General features: G+C 32.8%; 1 protein-coding gene across 1 annotated transcript; it reads right to left on the bottom strand.

The window, feature by feature from the left end:
• Window positions 1–532: 532 nt before the first annotated feature.
• LOC134278615 (sterile alpha motif domain-containing protein 9-like) lies at window positions 533–11,280 on the bottom strand (the record flags this gene model as incomplete). The annotated part of the gene is made up of 3 exons (XM_062760913.1): window positions 533–4,062; window positions 4,519–4,608; window positions 11,149–11,280. Coding segments are annotated over 3 exons (3,752 nt in total), but the record flags the coding sequence as incomplete, so codon positions are not given.
• Window positions 11,281–12,297: the final 1,017 nt, after the last annotated feature.

Below are 12,297 nucleotides of genomic sequence, written 5' to 3'. Positions count from 1 at the left end.
GAAATGGCAACATATAATATAATACATGTACATAAAACTGAATAAAGAAGACTGGGAGACAACGTAACCTTAAAACACAATTCCTGAGAAAAATTATTAAACAATTATGCAATAACAATTGGTCTCCCAGTATGTGACTATTACATAACATATATAATTTGGCAAAATAGGTAGCCTCCAAAATATGGCCAAAAAGGAAAGGCTTCAAGCTTGCATAAATCATTAAATCTATTCTTTCTCGTTTTGCACGATAATACGTTTCCCTTAAATGAAATAAATACTTTTTGCACATACAAGAATTTTTTTTAATTTCTTGTATTTGGTTGTAATTAAATCCATTAAAATAAGAAAGTTGATATTGTTACATAAGAACTTCCATAAAAACTGAGATATCGCAAGGGCTGAAATATGTCATATTTTCATCATTTTTTTTTAACCTTTTCTGTTGAATAAGGATGTAGAGGGCAATTTTGTCTAGGTATTTTTTTCCATATGAAGTACTCTGCAAAGGAAAACTCATTATTGCTATCTTTCACATAGGATGAATGTTCCAAGGTTTCGGTGTGCAATTTGAACTCGAAGCATGAAAAACGATGTCCAGATAATCAAAAAACAGTTTTAAGCGTTCCTGTGCATCTTCCGATTGAGAAAATTTCTCCTTTTCGAGCTCTCTTAATTTTTTATGCAACGCATCGTCGTACATGCGAGGAATACAAGTTGACGATTTCAATAAGTCAACCGCTCTTTTGGCACATTGTATAGCCTTGTCATATTTCTGCCATTTAAAAAAAAGTCTTCCGAAGAGTTGAAATAACACATGATTACTGAGTTTATTAGCTACCATTTGTAGCAAGTTTTCAGCTTTCCAATAATTATCTTTTGATCCACAGATTATATCCTCAATGAAAGGACTAAATTCTGTCATCTTTTTGTTATTATTTTCATTTCTTTTCCTTTCCACCAAGATGTCAAAGGTAAAATTTTGAAGTGGTTTTCTTCCATTTGAAGTACTTTGAGAAAGAGAAAACTCGATAAATTCTTTTGCAATGTCATACAACAGTGTTTTTTCATGATTCATTATTTCTTGAAGAATTACTTTTCTAAGCTTTGGGTGTGCTATTCGAACCTGTTCACTTGCACCCTCCTTTTCCCCAATTATTAATAAAATAGGTAGAGAACATGATGGATGAAGTCCTCCTAATTTAATTTTGAAGCCGAAACTTTCAAATATCTCATTCCAACATTCTAATGAAACAAATCCTTTTCCTCCATAGTTTGTAAATGGTGCATATGTTGCAAGAAAAGACACGTACTTCATTAACTTGAATTCGTTTGATGTAATGTCAACGGTAGAGATTAAATGCTTGATGGTTGTTCTGATATATTCTAAATTGAATTTTGAACGCATACTCAGGAAAGATATCAAATGTTGTGGATTATACTCTTTTACTAATTCTCTTACAGTTGGCCCTAATTTACAAAACTTGGCTGTGAACCATTCCTTCTCTTGCTTCCCGAGTTTCTGTTCTAAAAAGAAAAAATTCTCATTTCTATATTCATAGTCATTTTTTTCCTTTCTTTGACACCTAATTAATAGACAGTTCATTCTTTTGTTCAAAGATTTTTGGCTAAATTCATTAGAAAGTTGCAATGTGAATTCGGTTAAATATTGTTCCGTTTGTTCAATATCATCCAACAAGAGGATGACAGGTCTTCCATGGGATTCACTTGTGTTCCATTCCTTGTACTGCCATAGTGAAAAAATTTGAGATATTGTGCTACTGATATCTGAAATTTGTGGAATTATGCAACATCTGTATTTCCGTCGAAAATACCATAAAAGTTGGTGTGCAACGGTTGTAGCTCCAGCTCCAGGTTCGTGTGCAATAGTTAGTGTTGCTACCTTTTGTTTATCTCTATTAGCATTATAGAGAAGATTCTGAACTCTCTCTTGTAGAGCATGGAATAGATATCTTTCACAGACATGGTTCTGGGAAAAAAAATTCCACCATCCAACAACATTGCCTTCGTAAAATCGTAATTCTTCATCTTCACCAAATTGTTGCCGGTCTTCACTGTTCTTCAATGTTCTGTTTTTACACTCAGTGGCGCTCAAAATACTTAAGTCGCATAAGTCATTTATAAACTTCTCATCAACTTCAACAAGAGCACCTGATGAAGATGACAAAGAAAAGTTTATTTTTGCATCATAACTCATTATTGATCTGATAGTACAGTTCACATGTTCCCATAGCATCCCTACAACTGACACCTTCTCTAATTGCTCTATAGAGCCTTTACATTCTCGCTGTATAGTTTCAGCAAATTCTTCAAACACTCTTTTGTTTTCTGCAATGATTACAAGTGGCTCCCAACCAAACTTTCTTGTCATTTCGTTAAATGTATCTATTAATCCGTTAAAATCATTTGAAAAAAGAAGAACTAATATAATAGATCCTCCTGTAGGAATTACAAATGGTTGGCTAAGAAATGAGACAGCATTACAAATACCAGCTGAGTGCATGTGCCAATCAGTCCTGTTCAAATGAGGTTTATCTTCATTGCAATCACTTCGTCCATTTGCAAATATCCACATCGCATTTTCACAACAACGCAAGTCTAGATTGATTGCAAGTTCCTGAAAGTTTCCAGCGTAATCATTAAAAGTACATTTCTCTACAAACTCACAGGTCTCTTTATTTTGATACAAAACACACAAACCATTTATATTTGAATAATCGTCAAAATCAAATACACTTGTCACCTGCATAAAATTTATAAAAGACATTGCTTGTTTCCACTCTTCACTCAATTTTTGCTCATCCGTAGGTTTACTAAGCACAAGAATTTGCTTATTTTGCCTGTTAAATCTGAATGTACCTCTCGTGAGAAGTCGTTCCAATTTTGTGGCCAAGAATTCATTTTCCTGTTCACCTTTCTCTTCTTTCTCAAACACACTTCTTTCAATTAAATTTTCCTGCAATTCTTTTAAGATGAATAGTTGTTCATTTTCATTTTTATAGGATTGTGTTGAGGATCCTTTCCGAACATAAATCAAATACTTGTCTTCTACTGATTTAATTGAGCAGTTTTTTATGTTTTTTAAATTCACTTTAAAATAGTGTTTTTCACACAATAATTCTGCTGGTTCAACATCTACCTCGATTACATAGCGGTAATTTTTTTCATCAGGAACAGCCACTCTGACAAATTTTGGATTGGATATACATTTCCCAGCAATGGACACTACTTCACTGGAAACACATCTTGAAATCCCATCACGTAAAGCATCTGTATATTTCGATTTGCTATCAAATTCATGCTCACTTATTTCGAAACCCACGATTTCGCCATGCTTATATGTGCTATTGACAGAATCTGCAACCCCAAAAATGATAGTTCCATTTCTTCGTGCATTGAGACAACCACAAGCAAATTTTAATGCCTCCAACTGGAATTTGATCAGTCTCGATTCCTTTGAGGAATTTTCAAAATTGAAAAAAGACTTGAATTCTAAACACCTTTTTGATAGCGTTCCGTCATTCTCTGGTTGGTTTAATATTTTTCCTTTCTGGTAAACGACAAAATCAGAATTTCCTTTAAATTGTCTTGGAGTCTGGGTCTCCACTTGCTGTATCCCGATTCCCTTTTTTTCTCTTTTAGATGACGCTATATTTTGTTGTGATTTTTGTTTTTTATAGGATGTTGGGTAAGATCTGTTAAGTTTGTTGTCTCCCAGATTTTTGTCTTTTGCATCAGATATATTATTTTCCGGTAATTTTGAACTTTCGGAAGCCCCCTGAACTGGAAATCTTTCTGTCACATTTTTTAACAGATCTATTGAACAAGGTCTATTGCCAGTTTCAAACTCTTGTTTATGATTTGGAATTACTTTTGTTTTTAGATTATTTATTTTTTCTTCTAAGTTGTCTTTCTTCATTGCATTTAAACGAAACAAAATGTTGGGATCCTTATCGTTAATCTCAGTAGGTCTGCCAGAACGATCAAAGTTACTAGACTGGTAAAAAACAGGGTCACTACCATGTTCTTTCTCAATCACTCCTGATGATATTGATGTGGTAGTTGCCGTATTTTCCTCACAAGGTTTTAAGTTGTTAATATTTTTTGAATTACAATATCTTTTGTAAAATTTGTTGCGTTTTAAAATAATTCTTTTGAAATACAATCCGTTTAACTTCAAATCTTGAAAGTCATTTTGTAGTTGTTCCTTATTTTCATAACTGTAAAAAACATATCCATCAATATGTCTATCAACTACACATTGACAAAGTTGCCCTACACTCTCATTATTTTTCGGGAAAAAACTTTTTATCCTTTCTGATACCTCCAATGCTGTCCAACGTAGAAGGGGATTCAATATTTTTTCGAAAACTTTGTCCCTAAAACTTAATATTTTTCTTGCCAGTCCGATAGGTAATTTTGTGTCTTCAACGAAGGAGTCTTTGCAGCTTCGTTCATAAGAAAATAATGTTTGCCCGTTCAAAATAGAAAAAGTACTATCATACTTCTTCAAAAGATCGTCATTTAATCCTACTTCATCCTTCAACCATTGCTTAACATCTGTCTCTGAACTACCAGGAGTTATCTCTGCAAAAACAAGAAGAAGTCAGTAAACAAATACTCATTAGTAATACCTCCACTCTGATGTGAATGTATCTTCTCATATTGATCTCACATTCATACAAATTTGAATCCTACCACATGATTTATCAAATGATAGACTTTCAATTGCTAAAATTTCAAACATCTGCAATCATAGTTGACGAGACAAGAGGGCTAGGGCAACATCGCTCACCGGAGCAACTTTGTTCTTGACCAGATTTTCCCCTTTGTAATGCCTATTGTGTCCCGCTCTACCCTGGGGTCATGATTTGAATAATTTAGAATATACACTACCCCAGAATGCTTCTACATAAGTTTCAGATTTTCTGGCCCAGTGGTTCTTATGAAAAAAGATTTTCAATTTAAAACTTGGATCCCCAATTGTGCCCCTATCCTACCCCCATGGGTCATGTTTTTACAATTAGAATTTACACTACCCAAGGATGCTTCCAAATAAGTTATAGCTTTTCAGGCCCAGTGGTTCTTGAGAAGATTTTTTAAATTTTTTTCCCTTCATATTTCAATGTAAAACTAGGATCCCCTATTGTGGCCACACTCTAACCATGGGGATTATGGTTTGAACAAACTTGAATCTACACTAGCAGAGAATGCTTTCATTCAACTATAACCAGTCATGGCTTTGCTGTTCTTGAAAAAAAAACTTTTATAGATTTCTCCTAGTATGTATTCTTATGTCAAACTTTGATACTACATTGTGGCCCTACCCTTCCCCTAGGGATTATGATAAAAACAAACTTGAATCTACACTACCAGAGGATTCTTCTACATAACTATGACAGATCATGGCTTTGCTGCTCTTGAGAAGAAGACTTTTGAAGATTTTTCCTATGTATTACTACATTGAATTTTGATTCCCAATTGTGATCCCACCCTACCCCGGGGGTCATAATTTGAACAAATTTGAATTTACACAACCTGAAGATACTTCCACATGAGTTTCATCTTTCCTGTCCCAGTGGTTCTGGACGAGAAGATATTTCAAGATTTTCCTATGTATTCCAATGTTAAAATTTTATTCCCCATTGTTGGCCCATCCAACCAAGTAGTCATGATTTGTACGAACTTGAATCTACACTACATTTAACACACTGGCCCAGTGGTTCTTGAGAAGAAAATTTTTAAAAGATGTCAATAATTTTCACCAATTCATTGTTATCTCCCCTTGAAAGAGGGTGTGGCCCTTCATCTGAATACACTAGAATCCCCTTTATCCAAGGATTCTCTGTGGCAAGTTTGGTTGAAATTGTCCAGTGGTTATTGAGAAGTTGAAAATGTGAAAAGTTAACGACAACAATACCAATGCCAACAACGATGACTAGAAAAGCTCACTTGAACCTTTGGCTCAGGTGAGCTAAAATATATATAAGAAGACACCTCTCATGAAATGGAAAAAGGGGGATGGGTTTAGTATGATTCCAATGAGTTATATAACAAAGATTTGAACATATATTTTATTGAACTCAATATAAACAATGGGATTGGGCACAAGTTCTAAAATCTTAAATCATCCTCTCCCTGAGAATATATACAATTCAAGTACATTTATGCCTACCCTATTCTATTTTATAATATTATTTATATTGTCTTCTTTCAGGAAAATAAATCATTACAATTGATGTATTTGGTGGCTATCATACTGAAATGAAAATATTGCCACTCACTGCAAAGGAGTATTAGTTTGCATGTTCGAACTTACTCATAAAATATTTCAACATTAAGGATATACGATCCTCAGCAAGGAAGGATAACTCTTTAATTTATAATTTAATTCAAAAAGTCTTAAAATAAAGCTCGAAATTAAAATTTTTTCATGCAACAATTTTCATTTTATGCCTCTACATATGATTCAATGTTCTTTAAAGTTTTAACAAATGGTATTTAAAAAGTTGACATTTGTACCTCATAAAACTAAGTAAAACTTGCATATTTTAAAAAAATCAAATGTCTTTTAATTTAGCCTTAGTCAGGTTGGAGAGAATACTCGGAATCGGGTATTATCCGTGAAATCGCGTATAATACCCGATATAAGGGTATCGTTGAATCCGCGAAATCGGGTATTGGAGATGTAATCATCTAATAAAACTTAAACAATGGGATGGCGCATGTTGCCGAGTTAACTTCCATCTAGATACAAATGTTTTCTATCAGTATCACTAGCCAAGTAAGAATATGAGCGTCAAGATTAATGCGCTCAGGACAACAAATACCCGTGGAGCTCAGTACATTTCATGATCTGCACACAAAAAGGCGTTCGATTTGCTTTATATTTTTCATAATGTTGAAAGTATATGCATCTTCCTCATGTTCATTCCCAACACAACAGAATTGTAAAACATCAGAATTCGGGAATTTATAACAATTCCACATCAACACGACAAACATGAACAATTTGTAAATATATCAAATTATACGGAAACACATTTCACACACAAGATGTAATGCCATGTATAAACAAGGGAATGTCTATCGTATCTAATTATGCGTCATTAATTACTTTCACATTCATCTTGTGCATAAAATCAAATTTATTTATGAATGTATAAATAATGTAATGATTTCGGCTAAAAAACCCTCTTTCTCTTTTTTTTTTTTTGAAAATCTTTTTTTTTTTATCATTCATACATATTTGCAGAATATGTCTTCAACAATTAGCAGAGACAGTGATAGTAACAGGAATACAGCTTATGAGAGAACATAAATGTTGATCGTTTCATTTCGCCAAGTCACCACCAATATTTTACCATTACTTGGCAACTTCAATGGGTGGGGGGGGGCTAAAAGCTTCTTGACTACCTCTGACAAAACAACCTCGACTGTGTTCTGCATGTGTCCAAGAGACCTCTCCTTTCGCAATCATTGAATTAAATGTTAATGCAAAGTTTTTTGCCATATGTCTTTGAATGTCACTGTCGGTTAAACTCGGTTATATATTTTTAATTGTACGGAAGATTTATTTATCAAATAAAAATTATATAGGTTAACAAAAAGCAACCTGTTATTTTCTAACACAATATGATACTACAAGTAACTACAATTCAGGTGTATGTTTTTAACACATTTTTTCATTGTACTAGATGAGTATTAGGAAAAAGTTATTGCCATGAGTAATAAGTATCACAGATAAAATAACTAAAAGAAAACTGTGACATATTGTCTAGAACCAATCAGATAGAGCGTTGTATAGCATATTACAATGAGGTTTTAACATAGCGATATAAAAATAATGTGTAAAATAGACAACAGAAGGTAAAATCTACCCTGTCTATCAAATAGTATAATAAAGAAAGGAAGTGGCTACAATTTTCATGAAATTTTAGTGTCCGATGAGGAATTATATTCCCAAAAAGTAAGAAATGTGAAACCTTGACTATGTAATTCATATTTGAATATGACTGTAACTTGATCGATATTGAGAAATTCATGTATTTTACGCTCATGAAAAGATGTACACATTTGACTTTTATTTATACCCCCCCCCCCCAAAAAAAAAAAACAGTCAAGAAAATCCTGTTCACACAATTTTCACACAAACGCATAAAATGAAGGTAAAATAGTAAGCATATCTTGTATCAATTAAAATGCAACCAAAAAATTTACGGTGTCTTTGAATAAAAATTTCCATGCTAAATTGACAAAATAAAGATACTCACCTTCAATTAGCTATTTTCAACCTGTTTCCTGTGGGTATTTATTTAATTCTATTTTATTTTCCTCTTTATAATAACGTTGGTATTCTATTATGGCAGAGATATACAATTATGACTCGGTTATACTGTATTCTCTAACTGTAAGGATTGATTCATATTTCCATGAAAGGGACGCCATACATTTTTCAGTAAAAATACATAACAAGGCGTTAGTCATTTAATTTCTTTAAAGTTTCACACTTTGTGAATAGTGCACAAATAAGAAAAAACAAGTATATGGAATACTTTAATGGGAAATAAACACAAATGAAGTGTAGTTATTTGTTTTTAGAAATTATATTGAAAAATAATAACGCCATTGTGTCCTATTTGTTACCCCAGCAGTGTTTGTCGTGTGATTTTTAACTTATTTGACAACCATATTAATTAGGTTTAATAAAAATAAATCCACAAGATACTGATGTACAAGTAACAGTTACTTGCATAATGCGCCGTTGCTTTATTCTTTCGTTTTTTTTTTTTTAGAAAGTTGCACGGAATACCCGATTTCGCGGATTCAACGATACCCTAATATCGGGTATTATGCGCGATTTCACGGATAATACTTGATTTTGAGTATTCTCTCCGACCTGTTAGTTTCCAATGTTTATAAGCATGATTTGAAATTATAAGTGATTTACGGTGTTTTCTTTGAAAGGAAACACTTCATACACAATGCATTATTAAATGATGGAAGTAAGTAGGAGAAAGTAAAGTACTAAAAAAGTATAAAATTCATGCAATTTTCTTTAAAAGCCTGGATACCTATGATATTTATTCCTAAAATGTATTTCTTGATCAGTTATCAATTGAAAAATATGCAGTAGGTAGTTCAAATCGCATTCCCTGAAAAATTATTTGAGATTTACTAATTTTCCCTATTTAATATGATTAAATTTAAAGATGAATTTTAAAGAAACACCGTGGGTAAATACATTTTAATTTGCAAATTTAGAAACATCTTTGTGAGCATTTTCAATTACTCAATGCCTGATTTTCAGAACCTGAGGATCGGATAACCTTAAATATACCCGGTAATCATGAGGGTAATGATTTCAAAGTACTGATTTGTTTACACTAATGGTAATCTAACAACCAAGCTATATGATAAACGTGATGACTTTAACTTTTCTATCAACAACTTCCCTTACTTATGCAGCAATATACCTTCATCACCTGCATACGGAGTATATATATCTCAGTTGATTCGATACGCAAGAGCATTCTCTACATATGAACAATTTTTAAAACGAAGTAAATTATTGACAAGCAAGTTGAAGAAACAAGAATATCAGCAGTCTCGTTTAAAGTCATCATTTCGTAAGTTCTATGGTCGATACAATGACCTTGTCAGCAAATACTGTTTATCATTGAGTCAATTGCTGACTGAAGTTTTTCATACCAATTGTTAGGCCATTATTTATACACTGAATTGACGACAGATTCTTTCCATTATTTCCTGATCATGACAAGGAGCACACGGCGGGTGTGACCGGTCGACAGGGGATGCTCATTCCTACATGGCACCTGATCCCATGTCTGATGTTTCGGGGGTCCGTGTTTGCTCTGCTTTAATTTTGTATTGTTTTATGGACTTTGAAATTGAATAATGTTCGTTATCTCCATATCCTTCTTTCTGAATAGTGGACATATTTTACAGTTTCAGTTATTTTCTTTCTCTTTACCCTCTTCCTTGATAAGCCCTAGCTGGCCAATTTGAAATCTCAATAATTAATTACTCACTAAAATCAGTTCTGATTCAAACTGGAAAGTTCTGATACTCAAGTATACTTTTAAAAGTCTGATTCATCAGAACTCTACAACAAATGTGACATATCCAAATTACTATCCACGATTTTCTCTACTAGGAGTAAATCTGTTATGAATCGCTTCATTTTTCACTTGGTTTGATTTTCAAAACAGGTTAAATAGGCACTTTCAAAGGACGATCAATTGTTCATAGATTTTGATTTTATTTTGCCATATTCTTTAACATATGAAGTTTGGATCCATTTCCATTACCATTTAACTGACTCCCTTAAACAATTATACTTTAACTTTGGTATGTTGAACACTGCTGATATCATGAAAACCATGAATATGTCCAAGTGATTTGGAAGTTACAACAGTTTATTCATAATTCCTGGTTAATTATATTTATGAAATCTTGAATCCTTGGACATCTCAACTTTTTTCTTGGTCCCATCAAGTTTGAGATAACATGGTTTGACTGTACTTTTCTCTATTTATTGTCTTTTTTCAACCTACCCTGATCTTTTGGTTTGGTTTGTACTGAGGACGGAGGACACACTATAATAATTTAATTTTGGTTGTAACGCTTTATTTGATGGGATAAAAAATTTACTTATATTGTATAAAATGGGTTGCCTAAATCACAATGACTTAGTCAAAAACGCATCAATTTACTTGACCTTACAATTAAACTATGAAATATGAAGGCAATTTTCAGGCAAAATTGTCTTGTGTTCCATACTAAATGACTGAAAATTAAATTATAAGGAATGAATTAAATGGCAACTCAAGTTATACTGGTATTACCTGGTTTGGAGCAGTTTACAATGAACTCTTTTTTATACACAGGTTCATTCTTTATAAAAAGTAAATTTCCCCAACATCGGTTATACCAGTATAACTTGGGTAGCTATTAAATTCACTGTCCCCTACATTGTTCATAAAACAGACTCTACCCTTTTGGTTTGGTTGTGATGAGGACTGAGGAAACATTGTAAGGACTGTTTCAGTTTGTTATGCATTCCTTACATTCATATGATAAAGTCTACAAGGAGAACAGGCTCACCTGACTGCCTGTAGTTGGAATAGTCCACTGGAAAGTTGATGTTGTCAGAGTTCCGATCATTCTCTATTGGTAGTAATGGGGCATCACATGATTCCTGTGAAATGACTGGTTGGCCTGGCTGAGGAGGTGTTTCTGAGAGAAAGATATCAAAGAATTAGAAATTACACACTTGGGCCACACCAATAAAATTTCTTGTTCTTCGGACAGCTGACCCCAAAAAGTTGGGGCGAGCGAGCGATTTGATAATTATAATATTAAAATTTTTATCAACAAAATTTCCAAGCGGTGAAGTAAAATAACGGAGCGGGCGATTTTTAATTTTTATTTTCCTTTACATTTCTAGAGTAAATCATTACCAAATCTTTTCCAATTGCCCTGATCATGTAAAACATTCAATATTCCAATTTTTAGAGTATCATATGGGCATTTGATACAGGTTTCTCATTTCATAAAGGTACAAAATTCTGTAAATAAATCTCCCAATAATATAGAATGTTAACTCTCCTATGCACCCCAAACCCTTCGTGTTTTCTGGAATCCATATTTTTGTCCTGTACAAGATTTGCTTGGTTTAATACATGTACATTGATCACTGTTTAAAAGTGTGACCTCCATCTTTTACATATATTTGAAAACAGTATTAATAAAATGTGATGTGATCAAAACTATAATGAACAATCATATAAAACTGACCAATTATAACAGCACTACTGTTATCATTATTTTTCAGTATTTATGCACAATATCAGAATTAGCTGAACATCGCCCCAAATTATACTTTAAAAAAATAAGACATTGTAGAACTGTCGACAAGTACGTCTCATTACTATTTATCATTTACAATTAATGCCAGCAGTGATAATTTATTATTTCATATAGTAATTGACAAATATATCATAAATTTAATTGGCATAGAACGCAAAATAACAAGGTTGATTATCAGTAATAAAATGAGAAAATATCATTAAAATCAAAACTATTTTTTTCTACTCTCAAGAGTTGACTGGTATATGTTTTAAAATAAAGTATCAAAATTGTTTAAATATATTCTGGCTAATTCACGACAGCTTGGAGTTAGTACATGTAAACACAGAATCTGTTCAAGAATTGTCTGAGGTGGAAACGATTCTACCTACATCTTGCATGCAC

The sequence above is a fragment of the Saccostrea cucullata genome, unplaced genomic scaffold (assembly GCF_032062105.1).
Source record: "Saccostrea cucullata isolate Sc308-1 unplaced genomic scaffold, CSIRO_AGI_Scuc_v1 ctg6351, whole genome shotgun sequence".
NCBI classification, from domain to species: Eukaryota; Metazoa; Mollusca; class Bivalvia; order Ostreida; family Ostreidae; genus Saccostrea; species Saccostrea cuccullata.
The sequence above is the reverse complement of the archived record's forward strand: the minus strand, read 5'-3'. Positions and strand labels throughout refer to the sequence as shown.